The sequence below is a fragment of the Vigna angularis genome, chromosome 8 (genome assembly GCF_016808095.1).
Source record: "Vigna angularis cultivar LongXiaoDou No.4 chromosome 8, ASM1680809v1, whole genome shotgun sequence".
NCBI classification, from domain to species: domain Eukaryota; kingdom Viridiplantae; phylum Streptophyta; class Magnoliopsida; order Fabales; family Fabaceae; genus Vigna; species Vigna angularis.
The window spans coordinates 30,275,913-30,299,492 of NC_068977.1; the positions used below are offsets into that span (position 1 = coordinate 30,275,913).

At 30.1% G+C, this 23,580-nt stretch overlaps 2 protein-coding genes across 2 annotated transcripts; one reads left to right on the forward strand and one right to left on the reverse strand.

The window, feature by feature from the left end:
• The first annotated feature begins 1,046 nt into the window (after nt 1-1,046).
• LOC108344131 (cysteine-rich receptor-like protein kinase 10) lies at nt 1,047-4,635 on the forward strand. The gene is made up of 7 exons (XM_052866886.1): nt 1,047-2,614; nt 2,911-3,048; nt 3,126-3,247; nt 3,341-3,551; nt 3,690-3,927; nt 4,019-4,172; nt 4,259-4,635. The coding sequence occupies exons 1-7, from the start codon at nt 1,096-1,098 to the stop codon at nt 4,589-4,591; spliced, it is 2,715 nt and encodes a 904-aa protein (XP_052722846.1). The 5' UTR covers nt 1,047-1,095; the 3' UTR covers nt 4,592-4,635.
• A 10,912-nt stretch (nt 4,636-15,547) lies between these two features.
• On the reverse strand, nt 15,548-17,293 carry LOC108344889 (embryo-specific protein ATS3B). The gene is made up of 3 exons (XM_017583422.2): nt 17,076-17,293; nt 16,851-16,964; nt 15,548-16,108 (listed from the first exon to the last, which is right to left on the reverse strand). The coding sequence occupies exons 1-3, from the start codon at nt 17,196-17,198 to the stop codon at nt 15,773-15,775; spliced, it is 573 nt and encodes a 190-aa protein (XP_017438911.1). The 5' UTR covers nt 17,199-17,293; the 3' UTR covers nt 15,548-15,772.
• Between the last annotated feature and the right edge of the window lie 6,287 nt (nt 17,294-23,580).

A 23,580-nucleotide genomic window follows, 5' to 3' on the forward strand; every position in this document is an offset into this window, starting at 1 on the left:
TATAATTTATAATTGAATAATATATCTTATGCATAAACTTAATAAACCAATTATATCTTATATTATTTTTATTTTATAAACTTTGGTCAAGGTAAAAAAAACTCTATATATTAATATTATAGGAAGTACTTACTCAATTCTCTTATGCACTTCTAAACTCATATTTTTCAATTTTTACTCTTACGTGAAAGTTGAAAATTATTTTACAAGTGGATTTAAGATACGTGTTTATCAACAACTGCAATGCAATGATTAATTAATAATGTTATCTTACCATACTTTAAATTAAAAGTGTTAAACATGGAATTTAAGAGTATGAGATTTTTGTTGAACAATAGTGTGCTTTGATTTCGGTAATATAATACAAGTGGATTCAGGATTGCCATGCTTTTTATGTTGATTTTTCTCTCCAACACAAATAAGACACTCCAATATATTTAAGTAAATTAATTGAATTAAAATGACGATAAATTTTTATCCAGAATGAGAATTTGGAATTTTTTCGTGTTTTGTATGACCTATAATGATAAATATTTTCCAAAAGACAATATAAACGTGTAAGAAAGTCTAACCCTTGTTGAGCTTGACAAACTGGTAGGAGAACCAGAATAATAATTGATTGTAACATAAATAAAATATAGTATATAGTTTTTATAAAAACAAAATCTGTCTTATTTATTACATATCGTCCTAATTTTTCAAAAATTATTTATAGAATTTTTTTGTGGAGAAAATTCTCATTAAAATCTTAAAAGTCATGGAAAAAATCGTATAAGAAGTCCACAATAATTAAGTGAGCTATCCCTTATTTTGCACCACAAGCTAAGCTTTCCAAGTTTTATTCACCTTATCAGTTGACCTATCTCCTGGTTGACTATAATTAGCATCCCTTTCATCTATTGAAGGATTAAAAGATATCGGTGGACATGAATAATGCTAATAAAACTTAACAAAAATAACATGATACAAAATATATATACATGGATGTTTAAAATTAATGGATTATGGAATATTTTATTATAAATAAAAAAATAGTTGCAGTAGTGACTTGCTTCATATGACAGTGCTCTGAACAAATTTTCTTACAAAGCATGCATGGCTTCATACAAGATTTTCATCTTCTTTATCCTTAACTTCCTCAACTTCGCAATCACCGAGCCACAACATTATGCTCCACTCTACCAATATTGTTCCAGTGAACAAACCACCGACAATACCTCTCTCCAACTTAATGTCAAAATCCTCCTTAATAACCTGTCTTCTTTGTCCTCTGGCCACACGCAATACCACACCAATTTCTCATGTGCAAACCCCTCAGACTCTATCTATGGCTTGTTCATGTGTAGGGGTGACACTTCACCTCATGACTGTCAAAAATGCGTTCAAGGTGCAAAAAACAAACTATCCTCAGATTGTTCTCTGTCCAAAGAATCTGTCACTTGGTACGAAGACTGCATGGTTCGCTATTCCACCAACTACTTCTTCTCCACCGTGGCCACAACCCAATGCAACACTGGCAAGGTGTTCTCAAACCCTGAAAGCTTCATGCAGTTATATTTTCTGACCATGAACCAAACAGCGGATGCAGCAGCACGTGCTCCTATGGTTAACAACAATACCAAGATGTTTTCTACGAGGGAAGCACGCGTGTCTGATTCCCACAACCAGACCCTTTATTGTATGGCTCAATGCTCACCTGATCTATCACCCAATGATTGCAGAACCTGCCTCGGTGAAGCCATAAGGAATGTTCCAAACTCTCCACAATGTTCTGGGGTGAGACTTGGAGGGAAAGTTCTTTATCCCAGTTGTAACATTAGGTATGAATCTTATCCTTTTTATCTCGTTCCACCGACAAACCTTTCACCTGAGCTTGTTCCCGAAACAAAAACCTCTCATCATGCAGATTTAACGTTTTCAAAAGACCCTCTTTATCTCTCTCACAATTGCTCGAGTAACAAAACCCTCGCTTCCAATAACACTTCACAAATAAGCCTCACCACCCTCTTTTCTTACCTATCTTCCAACGCCACCAAAAGGAAATATTACGAAGCTGATGTGAACAGCACAGTTTATGGCCTCTTCATGTGCCGAGGTGACGTTCCCTATGACGTGTGTGAAAAATGCGTCCAAAACGCAACACATCGAATAGCATTAGAATGCAACTCCCTCCAAGAGGGTATAGTTTGGTTCAGCCAATGCATGGTTCGCTATTCCGACAGAAAATTTTTTAGAACAGTAAAGACAAGTCCTATGTTTTCGGAGCTGAATTTCACTCAAGGAAACGAGAAACAAAGTTCCTTCAGTGTTACATTAGCGAAGACGCTAGATAAGGTGGCAGTTATGGCAGGAGACAGTGATGAAAGATTTGGAAAATACTCAATGAAACTGACAGATCAGCAAACCCTTTACACTCTTGCTCAATGCACGCATGATTTGCCTACTGACGATTGCAAGGGTTGCTTGGGAATTTTGATAGGAACAGAAATTCCATGGCCTTTTTTGGAAAGCACAGCGGGAAGAGTTCTATATCCTAGTTGCAATATCAGATTTGAATTTTCACAGTTTTACTTCGACAAAGTTCCATCTGCAAGACCAGTTAATCCCGAATCAGGTTATAATAATATATTTTACATGAAAATAAAAATAATGTTATATATATGTAGTAATTGTATAAAGCTTCTTCACAAAATCACTGAATTACTTGCAAAGATTATAATACTTTTGAATGACTGTGATGATGTTTTTATGATTGTGGTTCCATGTGTATAAAAATTATCATAAATAATACTTGTCTGGAATTTTCTACAATCTGATGCTCAAAAACTAACGTGGACTAACCACAAACAACCATGTTAAGTCAACGTTATCAGTAGTCTATAATGGCGTTTTGTGACTTGTTTTATGCAGGAAATAAAAGAATCAATGTACGAAGAATTATATTGATTACTGTGCCCACAATTATTTTGATGACGCTCTTCTTCGTGGTTTTTTATTTTCAAAGGAGAAATACAAGAAAGAGCCATGCGACCATTCTCAAGGAAAATTGTACGTGCTGTAAAAGATTGCTTTCACTGATTCAAGAAGTATAACAACTTACTTAACAATTTGATCATATTTGCTAGTTGGTCATGAAACTGCCACTTTGGAGCCCTTACACTTCAATTTGACAGCAATTGAGTTAGCAACTAATAACTTTTCCAACGAAAACAAGATAGGTAAAGGTGGATTTGGAGAAGTTTATAAGGTAAAAGATCGATAATAATCTTTTCATTGGGTAAACATTTGGATATATTTAATGTTTTTAATTTACACGTCCGTAGAAATGGTTATATTGTAGGGTATTCTTCCTAATGGACGTCGAATTGCGGTAAAAAGACTCTCAAAAAGTTCTAAACAAGGTGTTGCTGAGTTCAAGACCGAAGTATTATTAATTGCCAAACTTCAACATAGAAATTTAGTAGAATTCATTGGTTTTTGTCTTGAAGAAGAAGAAAAGATACTTATTTACGAATATGTGCCCAACAAGAGTCTTGATCACTTTTTATTTGGTTAGATACTTTCAACCTAAACTTTCCTAGTCAACATTTATATTCATCCTTACGTAATCTCTTTTGATCAAGTTGATTTAATTTCATCCATATATTATAAGTTTCATACTTACATATTTCATTTACACTATTTTGTAGATCCTCAACCACATAGATCATTAAGTTGGTGTGAAAGATATAAAATTATTGGAGGTATTGCACGAGGAATTGTTTATTTACATGAACATTCTCGACTTAAGATCATACATCGTGATCTTAAACCGAGTAATGTTCTACTTGATGAAAATATGACTCCAAAAATTTCAGATTTTGGCATTGCTAAAATTATTGAAATAAGTCAAGACCAAGAAAGCACAGATTTAATTGTTGGAACATGGTAAGTTGATAATGTTTATCTATCTTTGCCCTTTTGTTTTTACAAAAGATATACTTGAATAAATGTTAATTTGTGTAATTTTATTTTACAGTGGTTATATGTCTCCAGAATATGCAATGTTTGGACAATTTTCAGAAAAATCAGATGTTTTTAGTTTTGGAGTAATGGTTTTAGAGATTATTACGGGAAGAAAAAATATATATCCTCCTGAACCACATCATATAGCTGACGGCCTCCTAAGTTATGTAAGTATTGTAATTAAACAATTTATTTATTGGTTTCAAACATAAATCCATGAACTCTTTTAACATTTAGTTTGATATTTTCACAGGTTTGGAAACAATGGAGGGCTCAAACACCATTAAGAACCTTGAACTCAAATATTAGAGAAAACTATGCAGAAATTGAAGTTATAAAGTGTATTCAGATTGGTCTATTATGTGTTCAAGAAAGTCCTGATGTTAGACCAACAATGGTAACAATTGTTTCATATCTTGATGGTCATTTTAGTGAATTGCCAACTCCACAAAGACCAGCATTTTTCTTGCACGAAAGAATGGATTCCAAATCTATTGGGAGGAAATCTAGTTCTAGAAGATTTATGAATATTTCTAAGCCATTATCAATCAATGAAATGTCTACAAGTGAATGTTTTCCTCGTTAATGAACTAGTTGTCTTTATTGTATATGAGTATTTTTATTGAATGATATTGCCTTGTCATATATTTTCTAAGAATATCTTTTTTTTCATATACTTTTTTGTTTATTTTCATATCATAGTGCAATAAAAAGACAATATATATGAGATAAAGAAATTCAAACATTTCAAACAAGTATAAATTTTTATTGAGGAGATGTCTTTAACAAAACAAACTAATGTTGTGTTCTCTTTGGGGAATATCATTTCACGAGCAATGAAAAGCATAGATTTTTGTGTTCCTTTTCAGTTATTTAAGGCACTAATAGAAAAATTATTTTTTATGATAACTTATTATGATAGGTGAAATTCACATGTAATAATAGTAAGTTGAGCGATGATATTTTCGTAATAAAAGTAACATTTATTATGACAGGTAAAATGGTACATGTCATAATAAGTGGACGCAATAACAAACTTGAAATTGTGATAAAAACTTACTATATTTGTCCTAGTAAGTATTTATTACGACAGTTAGTTCATCACCTCTCATAGTAGGTTGAGTTTAGTGACAAAATTGAAAATATGTTTCAAAACCTATCATGACATATCTAGGAAGACTTGTCACAGTAAATCTTTATTATGATGTCATACATCTCAATCCCTAATTTTTTTAGTTCATTAACGCATCATCTTTTCTTCTCTACGTTCACGCATCCTTTCTTCTTCTCTTCACGGACATCCCACAAGTCATTGCCTCCACGCCATTTCACCCTCACTCACTATCATGTAGTTTTCCCCCTCACTCACTCCTACTCCCATTTCACTTCATTACCATTCCCAAATTCCAATCACTATCACTTAAACGAACATATGCACTTTTCTCTCTCAAGTTAGGGTTAAGATTTTCTCCAATCATGGCTTCGTCTTCCTTCGATCCCAGAAAGTTCGCGAAGACATTGGAAGTGGCGGTGGCAATTGATAAGCTCTTGCTCTATCAAGGATTGAAGAAAGCGAAGAAGGAGTGAGGTTGCATTGTCAAAGAGCGCGTCAGCAAAATGCCTCCCTACGCCACTAGAAAACAGAGCTCTATATACCTTAGTGTCACTAGATAGTTACTTAGTAAGGTTCAGTTTTGATGAAATTAATGGATTTTTTTCTTGAAAGTTAAGGTTGATTGATTAATGAAATTAATATGTATCTTGGATCGTTGCTCACGAAATTTTATGGATTGATTGATTAGGCATATGTGGACTGGTCATTATGAAATGCATCTTTAGGATAAGAGTATGTGGAATAAGAATCAGAATAAGATGGGAAAACATGGTTTAATTTGGTTTGTTCATCGTTTTGGGTTGGGACTTGTGTCAGGCTAAAGTAGCTTACCTGTTTTTCTTTTCCCCGTTGTTTCGGAATTGGTTCATTGGACAATGGTTCATTCATGGTGGGCCAGTTTACTTGAGTGAGTTGCAATGCATTGCTCAATTCGCATAGATCATATTTGGATAAACTTCAAAATTAAAAAAAAAACGTGTAGGAGAAGAAATGATAAATTGGATTAAACTTATTTTCTATGTTGAAATCAACATATGCACACCTCTTGGGGAAATTAGATGAAAGATCTTATGTGTGGGATAAGTTTAATTTAGTAACTTTCTTATCGTGATCTCTTCTCTAAATGTATATGAAGAAGCTTATCCAAAGATGGTTTTATTCTTTTGCTTTCATCATCATTGAAATTTCTCACTCTACATCCTTTCGTAAGTTAATGATGTTAGTTGTTGGTGGATTTTGGATAAGGGCATATCATGACGAGGAAGTAGTTGCAAGACTTGTGATCTTGTTGCTCTCAAATACTAGGGTTTAGGGACCCTCATTAACTTTCTAATAAGCTAATGAAAATTGTGTCCTATTTATGATAGTTATGGACTATTTCGTACAATATCTATGATGCCTTTTTGCCCAGGTTATTACGTAGCATAACATTGAATTGTTTTGTTGGTGAATAAGATTTGACGATGAAGACTATAGATATAGTGCCCTTTGATTGGAAAAAAAAATTTTGTTGATGAATGTAGTAAGTTTTTGTATCACTTATGATATATGTGTTAAAGGTGACCTCAATTGCTAAGATGAGTTTGGTGTGTGTAACCTTCATTGATGATTATCTTTTCTTTCTTCTCAATTGATGAGATGAGTTATCGTTTCTATTAACTTTTTAGGAGCCAATGACCAGAACAATTCTGCGACTATCATTTCTCAATCTTTTGTGCCTAGTGTTGGAAGTCTCACATCGACTAGAGATAAGGCTAAATTATAATATATAAGTGAGGTGCAAACCTCACCTTACAAGTCGGTTTTGTGGGGTTGAGTTAGGCTTAAATCCACTTTCTAACATGGTATCAGAACCATGGTTAGCGATATTTCTTGTTTCTTGGGCATTTTTATTCCACCTGTTGTCGGGCCGCTATTGGACCACCCAATTTCTATTATCACGCACGAAATGTCTATACCTCGGCGTGAAGGGGTATGTTGGAAGTCTCAAATTGACTAGAGATAAGGCTAAATTATAATATATAAGTGAGGTGCAAACCTCACCTTACAAGCCGGTTTTGTGGGGTTGAGTTAGGCTTAAACCCACTTTCTAACACCTAGAAAGCTTGTTGTCTCAATGCCCACTATTGATCTTAATATTGGAATAGACTTATGGATGAACCAAAGACACGTTCCTCGGTGTAGTGTTTGATGATAACATTTGGTACATGTGTGTTCTTTTTAAACCTTCACTATAACATAATAGAAAAATTATCTTCCAGTAATTTTGGTATGTGTGTGTTCTTTCTAAACCTTCTCTATAATTTCTAAAGCCTTAGCTTTATCTAAATAAACTGTAATCTAAAATTATTTTCAAATTTGTGAAAAATTATTCAATTTGATTTTCAAGAATATGAATTTTGGATTTTTTTGAATATATTACATATGTGTATGTATATACTTGAATATGTTAAAACATTTACCTAGTGTAACAATTGTAAACATTGTATGTCGGTTTATGTATATACAATGTAATGTTTAAAATATTGTTGAACAATTTAATGTATGAATTGATTTGCTTGCACTGTTTAGTCTGGTGAATTTTTTGGGATTTGTAGGTAAATTGAATGGACAGGATGATAAAACAAAAAAAAAAATCTAATTTTCTATGATTTAGTTTACAAAATATGTCATAATAAGTGGACATACTATGATAAATGATTGAAAGCACATCATAGAAAGTTGAACATACAATGACAGATAACTGAAAGTATGTCATTGTAAATTAGACCTTCTATAACAGGTAATCGAAAGTAAGTTATAGTAAATTGGATTCACTATGATAGAATTTTTGCTACGTCATAGAAAGTACAAACTTTTTATGTGCAAAACTATTACGTCAGAACACCTGTTATAGAAAGATTTTTTCACATGTCATAGAATGTCTTGTCTACACAAGTGAGGATAAGGAAACATGAATTTGTGAGATTCTAGGTGGTACAATCTATTAAGGAGGTGGTGTATGGCTTGGTTTCTAATGTTATTTGAGGTTGGCATCCTTTATTAATAAACAATATTAATAATAATATTATTAATAACAAATAATATTAATCATAATAACAATAAATAAAAATAATATTAATAATAATAACTTTTAAGGTAAAAAAGTAATTTTATATTTTAATTTATTAAAATATTTTTTTTATTATATCACATATATCAAATCTTTCATAAATTTCACCTTGAAACTTACCCTCTTTCATCTTCAAATATCTTAAAAGAAACACAAAAATATTTACTCTCAAATTTATTCACTCATTCCCTCTTAAATCTATCTTCACAAATAAATGCACCCTAAGATATTAGACTAATTATAGGTGTTACACAAGGGGATAGACAAGAAAACATGATTGTTACATTTCTCCATCTTTCAAAATTTAGCAAAAGACATTTACAAGATTAACTTTGCAAAATAATAGTTATGAAAATTAACTAGTAAATAAATGTGACAAACTTTGGAAAAAAAAAGTCATATATCCCTCACAAAAAAGAATTTGTAATGTGTTAATATCAAACATTTGTGATCTCAATAACTCATCCTTAAGAATGTGTCACACAAAAGTTGTTACAAAATATATCAAATAGAAAGTTATCATCTTTACGATGAAATCCACATTTCTCACAATAACTATTAAAAAGAAATATCGTTTAAACACATTCATTTCAAGTTGAAGCAGGCACAAACAAAAAAAAAATCCTACTTAATTTAAAGCAAATACAAAAGGACAAGTTGACTCTCCAACTTTTTCATATAGTCGAATTCTTTATTATATTAGCATTCATTTAATTTATAAACAAAGATTAAATTAGCAAGATAAACATCAATTTGTTTAAATTATTAATTATTCCAACATATAAAATTAAGACATTATTTAGACTTCATATGTTTCTACATATGTTTCAATATATACATGTAAAATCCTACTATCTCATTTTACTTGTGTAGTTAAGCAAATAAGTGTTTAAGTTTGAATTTCAACATTAATTAATTTATCTTAGCCTCTCACTATTTTAAATGAACGTAAGTGAAAACATATTTCACTAGTTATTCCAACCTATATGAATGAAGGGCTAATTATACTCCATAAGATAAAAAAAAATGGTCATGATACTTAAATCAAAGGTCAATAGTAAACTGACAAGAATTCTAATAAAGCAATTAAACAATCCTGCAGATAATAGTCAAGACTCAAGACTCAAAAAGAAGAAAAAAATATATATTTCGTTTTAATAAAATAAAAGAATAACATGTTTATTGTATATAGTTTTTTAATTAATTATTAAATTTCGAGAATCTCAATCAAAAAGCTTTTCTCTTTTAAGTGGAAGACTATGGTTGGAAGTTCTACATCGACTAGAGATAAGGCCAAATTATAATATATATATATATATATATATATATATATATATATATAAGTGAGGTGTAAACCTCACCTTACAAGCCGATTTTGTGGAGATGAGTTAGGCTTAAAAAAATCACTCTCTACTATGGTATCAGAGCCATGGTTGGAGTCTATCCTTGCGATATTTCTTATTTCTTGGACATTTCTATCCTTGCGATATATATATACTTCTCTTTCTTAGTGTTCATTATTGTCCTCATTTTATAACAGTTATGGATGAACTTTGATTGTTACATAAGTCGCATTTTATGCTTCTTTTGTGCATATATTCAAAAAGCGCTGAGAGATTAAATTCAATTCATAAGATAAATCAACTCATTTCCAATGTTATCTTTAAGGTTATCCCATTTAAAAATGTTCATTAAATCTCGTACATAATAACACTTTAATCAATTTACTCAACATTAGTCTAAATGGATCTCATAACCTTAAAACAATATTGCCTTGGATTCTTAATAATCTTTTTTCAAATGTAAGTCTCTTTCACATTGATGCTGACATTTTTACTTATCATTGTTTATCTTAACATTGTTACAAAGACAAATTTGACTCTAATACCAATATTGAGTTTATGAAGATGACACATAAAAAATTCAACAACAATGAATTATAATATAAAAAATTATGACATCATCTTTTATCCAAAACCTTATTAAAACAATACATTTGTAAATTTTATTTTTTAATGTTGTCCAATTTTCTTATTTCTATTTAATTTTCGATTAAAACTCACATGAATTCTTAACATAAAAACACAATAAAAATAAATAAATATAATTTTCCATGCAAAATTTTAATTCAAATGAAAAATATCTTTAAGTTGACTAATTTGTGAAAATAATTTATGGATAAGAATAACTAAGTGATGACCATGGTAGGACAATAAATTTTACATGTTTTGTTTTATCGGATCTATTTGTCAACTCAATGAGTCATAAACGAGATAGAATGAACTAGATCGTCGATTCACTTTTTCAAATTAAAAGTTAAATGAAAATTATTTTTTTTTCTATTATATTATTTAAGTGAGAGAAATATTTATTTAATTCAAATACATATAAATTAAGTTTTAATTAATTATAATGTAAAAGTAATAATTTTTTAACTTATCTAGTTAGAAATTTTAATTAGTTAGTTAAAAATTACATAATTAAAATTTTTTAATATATATATATATATATTGTATATATTAAAATAAAAAACAAAATTTTAAAAAAAACTAGGGAGCTTGTCCTATGGTTTTCTCTAGAATAATAATTGACCATATAAAAATAAACATTAATGTTTTTCCACTTCTGAATGATTTTCTTAATATACTTGTTTTATCATTTTAGTTCATAAATTTTTATTATTTTAATATGCTATAACATTTGACTGACCTAATAGAGAATTATATCATTGTAATATATATATATATATATATATATATATATTATATATTAGGTTAAATATGTTTTTAGTTCCTAAATTATCAATGGATTTTGGATTTTATTGTTTTTCGATAGGTTTGTTCATTTTTATCCTCTTAGTTTTGAAATTGTTATTTTTAGTCCTTAAAATTGAATGACGTTAAGTTTTTTTTGATGTGGCAAACAGCGAGCCACGTGTTATGCCTACTTCCCTCGTTATTGTGTGTCACGTTGCTTTTCTTCTTCTTTTTATCCTCCTGCGACTCCATCGTCACCTCGACCTTCACCTCCTTCATCTCCACCTTCAGCTCTGCTCCTCCGCCAACGACACCTTCTCTACATATGTTGTTGGAAGAAGAAGAGAACACGCGAGTAGAAAGACAGAAAGGTTTCCAAGTAGTAAGTAGAAAAAGAAAACAGAAACAAAAAAAACCTAAAACCTGCCTTTGAGCTCCCCATAGCACTGACCTGATCTAGTTCTTTCAAAGTTATTCATCTATTTAAATTGTCGCCACCCAAATGCAGCTCCCAGCTTGGTTTATGTTTCTCTTTTTATTCAGACACACCATATTGTTGCTTTTCTTTTGTCAGATACACTTGATGAGCCAACACTACTAGTGTTTCGGGGAAGTCAAAGAAATCCAATTTTTGAAATCTTCAAGATTCTGGTAAACATATTAAGTTATGTATGAATTCATTCAGCACCACTGCTACAAATAACAAAAGTCAAGACAGATTTTATGGAGTTTCAGTCATGGATGCTTTTAAAAAGGATACGCAATTTAAAACCTGAACAAAATTCTAAACTCAAGATTTCATCAGAGAATATCACAACAATTTCAAGAAGCTTAGAACATAAACTGTGGGGTTGGAAACAAAATGCGAGTGGACTTGTCCTGACAAAATGAATGATGTATATGAATGTTCAGAGGCAAAATAGATCAACAATAATCTGATCTGAAAAGGGTCTTTATTTTATATAATACCATTCAAGTTTCTGATGCGAAGGAGAAAAGTGAGGAGTTGAGACATGGCAAGAACATGACAACAATTTTTTCTTTGGCAAAGAGAGTCAGTAGAGTGATTCTTCAGAACAGAACAATTTGTTCCCAAACCTTCTCTTCCAATTTCAACGCCGCCACAACAAGATCCTCCATGCTCAATCTCTTCCCAAACATCTCGTTCACCGCCACGGCCGCAGTAGCGGCATTGGAGGGGCTCGGTCCCAGACCGCTTCCCAAAGGCAGGTCCTTCTACAGGGAGAGCGAGAGGCTGACGGATCGAATGGAGAGCATTTTCATGACTTCGATGGCGCCGATGCCAACGCAGTTCCATAAAGGGTTTTTGTTGAGCTTGTCGGGAGCGTGGCCGGTGATGTCGGAGATGTGTATCTTGCTTGGGTGAAAATTGACTGGATTAAAGAAAAGTGACGTACAAATCTTTTAAAAAAGGACGAAATCCAAAATCACTTTATTGTTTAAGAACTAAAAATATATTTAATTCTATATATTATCCTAATTAATCGAATAAATAATTGAATTGACATATAAAGGTTAAAGGAAGTAAAATGTTGGAAAGAAATATACCATGATAGATATAATCGAAACAATGGATTGAAAGAAAGTATTGTCAAGAGATCAAGCAAAGTTTGATTGAGACAGAAAGAAATCAATAAAAGAACCATCGAAACAATGATTGAAAATGAATCAAGAAAAACGTCATTCATAATAATTACTAAGAAAAGTAAAAAGAATCGGTAAACCTTGTACAACATGGATATTTTAGATAGTTTCTTCGTTTATGTAATTTTGCTTTTATATTATTTGCAGTGTAATTGTCAGAAGAACAGAAGAAAATATGAAAGGTAGTTCAAATGAAAATTAAGGATGATAAATTGTGGTACAATTTCAAACATTTTGATAATGCCGTCAATAAGGAGAAATGACTAATTTAGTGTAGTTGGTTGTAACAATTTAGATCACCATTTTTGTTAATTTCTTTTATAAGTTCTTATTTTATTCTTGATAATTTACTTTATTGTAATTTACTTTCCTGCAAAATTTTCATCTTCATTCTCTTCTTCATCTATTATCTTCTCCATTTTATTTTTTTTATTTATCCACCATTTTATCTCTAAATTCAAAAATACTAAAACCATAATCAAAGATAAATACATGAATTCTTAATTAAAGTATATATCAAGAGAGAATTTAATTATTTAAATATATTTGTGACATTAATTTATAATAAATTGTTTATCAATTTTGTTTTAATAATGAATTCATAAAGCTAACACATTCATATTAAAAAAAACATATATTTGCTAGTTCAATGCAAAATAATTCATAACGAATTGATTTGATTCATTTATTAATATTTCGAATTGTATGGAATCAAAATCCTTAAAAAAAACACTAATTTGATGTTTTATACGTTCTATCATCTTTTAAAATAGAAGACTTTAGCTATACGATTAAAATAATAAAATTTTAAGGAGCCGAAATAACAAAAAAAAAATAACTCTAACATGTTTAAACCTAACTCATTTATTATTTCTAAACCTAACTCATTTATGATTTTGTGTTTTCTTTACTCTCTTTTATGCCACTACTCCACTATTTTTGCGCATGATCTTATGTCAATTAAAATTTATTAAAAATCTAAATTTACGAGTCTTAGATCTTCATTTAATACCATGAGTTTCATAAATTATTTAATGAGTTATTTTATAAAGCTCAACGTTTGTTAAGAGATAGGGATCTAGTGCATATTTATTATTGTCAACTTATAAAATAAAACATATTTAATAAATTTATTATCTTTTAAGAGGAATATTTTAAAACGAAATTATACTAAATCACACATACACCTCTAGTTTTAAAATATACACTTACTTTTCTTATATTTTTAATAAAATAACACTAACAATTGCTAGTTTTAAACAAACACATCTACGTTTCTTATCTTTATAAAAAGGAGCACTTGGCTCCCTTATTCTTTTAAGTGATATCCACTTCCTTTTTTTATTTTAAAATATCATATTAACTAAAATTAAAAATATATAAATTAAAGTTTTAAAATATAAAATTTAAATAACCTTCTATAAACAAAATTAGAATGATTCAAATATAGGTGAATTACCTTCATTTTTGTTAATGTCTTAAAATGAATTTCACACATAATGGGAGTGATCTATATAGTAGGGAACTCGTGTTCTACTCTCATCTTCATGTGCTAAAATTCATCAAACACCAATTATAGTTGGAGCATTCCAGGTAGGATTAGTATTTGAGCAACTGGGTTGGCTAAAACATTGTAGGAGAAAAAATAACATCAACCTCTAATTTTGAAATAAACATTCATCTTCCGTATATTATTTCATTTATATTTATACTTGTATTAAAATTATATGTAAACATAATAAAAAGTTAATAAATTTATTTATTTTATATTAAAATTATACTTTTTAAGAAATAGCATATTTTCTATTTTTGAGTCAATTTATAATAATGATAATATATTTTTCATAATTTTTTTAATAGAAAATAATACAAGTGTATATATATATATATATATATATTTTAAGTTTCAATATTTTTTGTTAGATTAAAGTTTGTTAGGAATATAAATATGAGTTAACACAAAAAAGAAAAAGAAAAACTTATAAACATTTAGGAGTGTTAAATTAGAATTAATGTCATAATTTCTTATATGGTTGCTCTGCTTCAAAATGTTAACAAAATGTTAGTCATTCAAACCAACAAGAGTATATATTCTCATAAACAACCTTAATAAAAGAGTGCATACATCATTATAATAATGAAACACATTACAAAAATTACGCATATTATGTTTAAGATTGATACAACCACAATTAGAAATAACACGGTTAGAAAAGACAAAACGGATCGATTTAGCCTTATTTATTTCGATCTATCATTAGATTACACAAAATAGGTCGGGTCGGACCAGTTCATGAAAATGGATTGAAGAGTGAAACTCATGCTGTAGCTTCTAGATTGACGGACTGACTTGTCAATTTTGATTATTTTTTCTGTTTGTAATTAAATGGAATCGGAAACAAAGGGCAAATCAAGCCAAAAATCATTATTAACAAAATTAAGAATTCATAAACACACATTACAAATGTAGAACCCTAATCTGAGAAAAACAAAATCAGGGCAAAATAGTGAGGGGTATAGGGAAAAATTAGGACCAATCAAGACAAATCAGGCCAATACTAGGTTAGAATTGGTTAAATTATAAATAAAAGTATAACGATTAAATACTCCTAATAAAAAAATAACTTTCATATTTTAAAACTTTAACTTTTACTTTTTATAATTTTTTAGTTAAGTTTTAGTTAACACTATATTTCAAAATAAAATAAAGAAAATGAGTGTCAATTTGTTACATACATAGAGAAAATAGGTATCATCATCTATTAGAAACACACAAGAAAAATGTCAAAAACTAATCTAAAAGTAAAAAACATATGAAAATCATTTTACTAAAAACATAAGGAAATCCTTAAAATTAAAGAAAGTGTGAATTTCATTTATGATAGAAAGGCATATGAAATTCTTCTTGGAGAAAAATGCATTAGATATACCAGCATTTCGGCTTCCACAAAACTATACCATAAATTCAACATAACTCCCATAAAGCATAAAAACAAAGTCACATAGTAACTGACTTTGGCCAAGGGTCTTACACATCTCATCTCATAATGTTTCTACTACTTTCTGCTGCTATAGAGTGCACTACTACTTATGGTGTATTAGATAAAGTCCATAACACTATTAAAGCAGAAGGCTAAGAAAAAAGCCTAGAAGCAAACTCATGTGCCATTTCTGAGGTGATTGTTGGAATGAAGAAGAAGGAGGAGAAGGAGTTTGGCACAGATTGTAGCCATACCATGTGTCATTGGGAATGGAGGTGTCGAAAGTAAAAGTAACAGGCTCTGAGTCATAGCCAAAGATTTTCACACTCTCAGGCTTCCAACCTTGCTCTGCACCTGATCTATAGAGATACACAAAGCAGATGGGAGATGCACATGCACCATCTATTTGAAATGAGTCCGAAGAACATTGTTCAAATGTCTTTGCAAGTGGATCATCTAGTCTTGGTACATACACCTGGTAAATCATGTTCAAAGTAAACAAATCACATTAAAAGCTTCCAAGTTGCTGCAGAGCCTTTCTTATTCACTTTGAATGTGCAACTTTCAATCATGGGTTAAAACTTATCCAGCTATTTATTTCATAATGGATAGAAATATGGAATTTGTGAGGGATAAAATATCATTAATTTTTCACCAACAAAACTGGCCTATTTGTTGACAAAACCCAGTTACAATAAAAGTATATCTGAATATTTTTTTCATAACAACAAAAGTTAATCACTTTTTATTAGAAATGAGCAAGCATCTAGTGCTCTGTTAGTTAGCATTTAGCAAGGTTGCTCCAAAAACAAAAAACGAAAACAAAAACCTTTTCAGATGTAACGATAAGGGATAGAAAAGTACTAATTTGCCCACTTTATTTAGAAGAAGAAAAACAATTTCTGTCAAACTACAGAAAAAAAAAAACTGTCACAACTACAAAACAATAAACAAATCTGGCTCCACCAATATAAAATGTGGATAAACAATATTTGGAACCATAGAGTAACAGTGTGAACTCCTGAAAGGAATATCCATGACCTTTTATTCTGGAGTTCAACATCAATTAAGGGTTTGCTATAACTCTTCTAGAAAAACATATTCATCAATATTTCCTTCAAAAAATAGGTCTTAAACCCCTTCTTTAAACACACACCACAATAAATAAACAAATAAATCTTGAAAATTGAAAATCATTGAAGGAAAAAAGGCAAAACCTGGTTTCCTTTCCCATCTCCAAACGCAATACTGATCTTATCCGTTGTGAACTTGGGCGATGAACAACTCGTGCTTATAAGCACCAAGTAAGAGCAGTTCGATGCAGTTTTCATCTATTGAACAGACAAAAATAAAAGCATTAATTAGTTTTCATAGTCTGCATAATTAAACTCTAAAAATGAATTACATAAAAGGGTCTTCTTAAAAAATCAAGATTAAACTACCTGAATATACCCAACAGAAAAGGATTCAGCTGCATGAAGTTTCACAGAAACAGCTTCCGACTCTGAAACTGATAGGCTCACTGCAGAGGCAAAGCATAACAAGAAAAGAACAAACTTGATCATTTTTTCTCTAATAAACTGAAAACCCCAAAATTTTGTGAGGTTCTGCACAAAAATGGTCAAAGTTCAGTGTCTCTTTGCTTTGCTTTGAAATCTATGGGTACGATATTTATATACATCACGCCACCACATAAACGGCAGGGGTAAAGCGTCGTTTAATGAGGAAGGGTGAATGCGACTTTTCATTTCTTGAGTTTTTCCTTGTCCATGTCGTTTCATGTTTTATATCATCACGTCACCACATAAACGGCAGGAGTAAAGCACGTTTAATGAGGAAGGGTAAATATGACTTTTCATTCCTTTAGTTTTTCTTGTCCATGTCGTCCCATGTTCCATGTTTTTATTTTTTACTGTTATATCCTTTCCGTGCTGTGCACGAGTTTGAATTTTAAAATAAATGCATGAGCATGGCAACGAGGTAACACTAAAAACAATATGGGACCACGAAATTGTGAATTAAAACGAAAACGTGTCAGTTTAGTTTCTCTTCCATTTTCTTATTATTTGTTCATGATAATAGTAATAATAAATTTCAACAAACATAATACTATTAAAAAGTGAAAACTTGCAATCTCTTCTTCAATCTACCAACTAACTAAACTAACACAAACTCTTTCAGAAAAATATCATTATCTAATTTGATAATTACTTATTATATGTAGATATTAAAATAGAATATTGAACTCTAGAAAGAGTTGATATTTAATCATGTTAATACATTTTTTATCTCCTACGATCGCTTATGCATCCCATTATACTATTTCTATCATAACATTTACTAGTGTATTTGCATCTTCTGTTGAGATAACTTTCTTGTTTATAGTTTGTGGAAATAAAGAGGAAAAATATACATGTCAAACATCTTACATGGTAAAACTAATTTTAAATAATAAGTGATTTTATTAATTAATAGCAAAATATAGTTTACTTAAACTAAATATTAATAATTTAATTAATGGAGATGTAAATAAACTAAGAATAAAGTAATTTAACATTAACTGTACTATTAATCAGTGTTAATGATTATTTTCTAAAAATTTCTTTTAGGTGATACGAATTTTAAAATGGAAAATACAAAAAAAAAATACTCATACAAGTTTTATATTTCGCCGATTTGAAGTAAAATAACATCTGAAAAGTAAATTGAGATTTGTACTCTAGTGTCTAATATTACTAAAAATAAACAAAATTGAGTTATAATAATGATTAAATATAAGATTTTTATTCGGTATATATGTATCTAAATAAGAATCAAGACTGAAAATATAAAACTCAAATATATAGTACTGTGTTTCCAATAAAAATTAACTAATTACAAATCTGAAGTTTAAAACAATTTATGCAATTAGGTATTAACTAGTACTACCAAATAAATGAGATGAGATCAAGAAAATCTAACTTATTCAAGGAGCAGTTGCTTTACAACGATACAATAAAAGAGATACATCCATCAGGAGAAACAAATATCATATATTTCTTTGTCAAATTATATAACGTCCTATTAAAATAAATAAATATATATATATATATATATATATAATTTGCATATTAATTTATAATATATAAATTATCAATTTATAATATATATAAATAGATATAAATTTTAATTTTTATAAAATTAAATTAGATTTAACATCCATGTATATTATAAGTATGTATATATAATTTTTAAAATAAATTTATGCAAAATATATACTTATATTTTTATTTAAGTTTTGTGTTAAATTTTAATATATGAGCAAATATAATTAAAAATAATTTGATTTTATAAGTATAAGAAGGTAAAGTTTAAAGTTTATGAAGAATGATAATTGTATTTTTTGGTTAAAATTTTATAAATAAAAATAAATAAACACTTTTTTTTTTATTTCTTCCTAAAAGTATGTATGGACTTAATGAAATCATTTTACATCTCTTTAACTTCTTACTACTTTCTTTCTAGAAATTTCAAATGGTTACCTTCCTCTTCCTCTTTCAAGTGGATAACTAAATGCAACTCTAACCTAGTCAAAGAGAACTTTGATTAAAGTTTGGTTTTCTGGGACCAATATAACTGTCTCTTAAATATCCTCATTTTAATTCTTTTCCAGAGTTAGGTTGCTTGAAAAATAGGACATTTTTCAAGTAGAAGAATTTAACATATATTTTTAATTAGGTCAAGCAACTTTGTGAATGTTAAGGAAATTATGTTTAAAACTTAAATGTTGAGTAGTTATTCTTGAAAATTGTTTTGATTTTAATTGAATCAGAAAGATTACGCAATTCAAAATTCAATAATGATCAATAAAAAATAATCAAAACAATTTAGTGAAAAAACAATCAAAAAGTTATTGGGTATTTAAAAAAACAAATAATTTTATACTCACATATAAGAAGTCATGTTAGTTGGAAATCACGGGATATTTTGGTTGACATTTGCACGATGTTAAAATAGTTTGAGATTCACTTCAGGTTACATTTTTATGTTAGTTGGTGGTGTAATTTTTTGAAACAGTACCAAGCAAACCCTTATGACTTCATCCACCCTTATGATTTCATTTACTATAGCTACAGAATTTGTAGGATACCATGAGGCATTAAATCATGGAATATGGTTGATAAATTTTGTCACAAATTATGAAAGGAATTAAAAGACTACTTAAGTTATATAGTGACAACAAATCAATTGTATTATATTATAATAATAACAGGAGTTCGACTAAGTTGAAGCAAATTGACATCAAGTTCCTAGTTTTTAAGGAAAGTGTACAAAGTGGAAAAAAATTTATAGAACACTTAGGGACAAACTCTATGATAACATACCCTTTTACTAAGGGACTTTCACTTAAAGTTTTTCTTAAGCATGTTGCTCCTATGGGTGTTTTAGAGTTCAAGGAATCTTTGGTTTATCAAAGTGATGACATTTTTCTAACAATCATTTTTCAGCAAGTGTACTAGTGCATATCAACAAGTGACGTACCCACAATGATTTGGCAGGTATATTGGTAGTTAGCTTTTGGGTTTTGATAAAGTGTACATGTAAGTATAAGTAGTATATATTATATAGATTAAGTGGAGTGGAGACTATGATTCAATTTCATCTCATTTTTTTTACTATATCACTACTATCTTGTCTATTTAATATGCAAATCATTGCTTTACTATGCAGGACTTTCGCACCCAACACACCCTTTAGATCTTGTGGGAGCCTCTAGCGAAAGTGTGATGATTTGATTGGACCACATTTTTAGATCAATTTTCTAACTCAATCCAAACTAATGAAATAAGATGAGTGATCAAGTCATCTAAGCAACTTGTCATAGGGGTTTCTTCATAGGGTTGTTTCTTTCTTAACTCAACCCATTGTCATGATGTTTCAGCTTTCCCTATAAGAGGGTATTCTCATGTGCTTAGCTACATTTGTGTGCTTAGTTAAAAAGTTCAAGTTATGTTTTCTTATCTTTTACTTCTTTGACTCAGCTTCAGTAATTATGGCCTAGTTACAACTTCTACCTTTTCTCTCATTTTTCTCAAAACAGTCAATTATTAATATAATTCACAAAACTTAGATTCTTCATACCTCATTCTATATTTTAAGCTAAGGAAGTTTGTTTTATACATAAATAGAAACATTAGATAATGATAAGTGTCAATTTCATTTGGAAAAATTTACTTATTCTTGACACTTATGAGAGAGTTAGTCACTTTTATGTATTTTGTGTTTTATGTTTGATTTTATATATACACGCACGCACGCGCACACACACCCACATACACAACACGTACACACACCCACTCACACACACTCACCCCCTCCACTACTACAAAAGGTGTGGACTTTTAAGCGTTATCTCTATGAAGTTTATCTATTAATAGATAATGCTTCTAAAAAAAGCGTTATCTATTAGTGTTTAACAATAGATAGCGCTTATTTATAAAAATGTTATCTATTAGTGGCCGATAATAGATAACGCTTATTTAAATGAGTGTTATCTATTGTCAGACATCAATAAATAATGCTTATTTAATAAGTGTTATTTATTGTCATATACTAATAGATAACACTTTTTTAAAGAAGGATTATCTATTGATCTTTTTTTTCAAATGTAATTTTTCAATAAAATATTTCAAAAAAAATAAAATATTTTTCAAAAGAAAATATAAAATATTGGTTCTATTATGTACAAACTTATGCTATCTATTAGTTCTATCATATACAAAAAAAAAGTATATAATATTAAGAAAAATATGACAAAGATATGTAAACAAAAATGTTCATTAATATGAATAAAAATTATTGGTACATTAATATTTCAAAATATAATTGTTAAGTCATTTCGTACATGTTATGACATGACATTGCTTTATAAGATAATATATATAACAATAACATATATATTATAGGCTTAATACCCTATTTTGTCCCTAGTTTCGCTCGAAAATGTCAAATTAGTCCATCCTTTAAAAAGTGCGTCAATTACGTCCTTACTTAATAAAATTTATATCGATGAAATCTCTTCCGTTAAATCCGTACAAACGGCATTAATTATTAAAGTAGAAGAGAGAAAAAAATAATTAACGCCGTTTGTACGGATTTAACAGAAGGGATTTCATTGATATAAATTTTATTAAGTAAGGACGTAATTGACGCACTTTTTAAATGATGGACTAATTTGACATTTTTGAGCGAAACTGGGGACAAAATAGGGTATTAAGCCTATATTATATTAGTACCTATAAGCATGTACATCACCATAACATAACCTATAAGCAAGTACTAAGTACATGTAAACACCAATTTTCCCTAACTTCAATGATTTGATTGTCACGATATTGTTGACATTTGCAACTAGAAAAATACTGCAAAAAAGAAAAATAATATAAAATTAGTTAATTATTTTTTTACTACAAATTAATTATGACAATGAAGATAACTTACATCAGTTGGAATTGTCCCTCCTTTACAGCATGTGATAATTTCCTTAATATATCGACACACGTAATATCCACAATCATTGTCGTTGGATTGTTTTGGACACTAAAAAACCAAAAGTAAAAAACATCTTTATAATTTAAACATAACAACAAAATGAAACTCCAGTAAACTCCAAACAGATTCAGTGCATGGTAACTGTTGTAATTAGAGAAAATATCTTTAGAATCTTCCTAATTAGAAGATATAGATATATAATCTTTTATTTTATTTTGTTTTCCTAGTTTCCCTATTTCTCTTTTTAGGAGAATTAGATTATTACAAATAGAGGATATGAGAATGTATTTTTTATGATTTGAGAATAATAAAATAAGTCTTATTTTCAACTTGGTGTCAGAGCTTCTGATCTTGGGGCCGATTCTGCTGCAAGTCGCACCGCCACCGTTGTCCGACCACCGCCGTCGCCGGTTGGGGTCGTTGATAGGGCAAAAAGGTGCACCCAACACCGGCGATCACAACACTGGAAGTCGCTCCATGAGAGGAGCCGCCACCGTCGCCGGCGCGTGTAGCTCACGCGCCCACCTTCGGCGAGACCCGCTCGCCGCCACCACCACAGACAGGGTCGCCAAAGCCCACTGAGTCTATTCCTAGGGTCGGTGACGACTCGTTTTGGCTGTATTTGAGTAGATCTGAGTTTTAAGTTTTGCTCTTTTTTTCTCGGTGTGACCCACTCGCCATTGCCGCCACAGAAGAGTCGTCGGAGCCTCCTGAGTCTGTTTTTAGGGTTGGTGACGACCCGTTTGGCCTATATTTGAGTAGATCTAAGTTTTAAGTTCTGCTCCTTTTTTTTCTCGGTGTGACTCATACGTCGTCATCGTCTTGGAGACTCCTGGTTGCGTTCTACGCGATGTTTGAAGTAAAAATTATTCCTTTGAAAGCAATGGATGAATAAATGAGTAAGCCCTTTGGATCATGTACTCTGTCCATAAAAGGTAAGATTTGCTTCAATACTGTCGATCATGTATCCCAAGGTATTTGGATCCTTGATTCAGGTGCAACTTATCATATGACACCTTTCGGTGTGTCCTTCGACTCATATGATAAAAGAAATAAAGAACAACTTATTACAGTTGCGAATGGTCAGGGTATACCTATATGCGACTTTAGGAATATAATTTTGGACTCATCTATTGTATTAAAGGATGTTTTACATGTTCCTCAATTAGCTAATAGTCTTATCTCTGTGCAAAAACTCACAAAGGATTTAAATTGTTCAGTAACATTTTTTCCAACTTATTGTGTTTTTCAGGACCTTGCCACGGGAAAGACAATTTTAACTGCTAAGGAGCAGAGTGGGTTGTATTCTTTAGTGTTTAATGACCAAAGCAACACAAAAATCATGAGTCAACAAGCTACATCTGAGATGTGGGCAAAATCTCAAATATGGTTACATCATCAAAAGCTTGGGCATCC

What these genes read in the sequence shown, in the direction of transcription:
- LOC108344889 (XM_017583422.2), bottom strand. Translation starts at nt 17,198, where the DNA reads ATGATCAAGTTTGTTCTTTTCTTGTTATGCTTTGCCTCTGCAGTGAGC. An exon ending in TTTCTGTTGGGTATATTCAG is followed by an intron (nt 16,965 to 17,075) that starts GTAGTTTAATCT and finishes TCTGTTCAATAG; the next exon opens with ATGAAAACTGCATCGAACTG. An exon ending in GAGATGGGAAAGGAAACCAG is followed by an intron (nt 16,109 to 16,850) that starts GTTTTGCCTTTT and finishes ATGATTTACCAG; the next exon opens with GTGTATGTACCAAGACTAGA.
- LOC108344131 (XM_052866886.1), top strand. Translation starts at nt 1,096, where the DNA reads ATGGCTTCATACAAGATTTTCATCTTCTTTATCCTTAACTTCCTCAAC. An exon ending in ACCAGTTAATCCCGAATCAG is followed by an intron (nt 2,615 to 2,910) that starts GTTATAATAATA and finishes TGTTTTATGCAG; the next exon opens with GAAATAAAAGAATCAATGTA. An exon ending in GATTTAATTGTTGGAACATG is followed by an intron (nt 3,928 to 4,018) that starts GTAAGTTGATAA and finishes TTTATTTTACAG; the next exon opens with TGGTTATATGTCTCCAGAAT.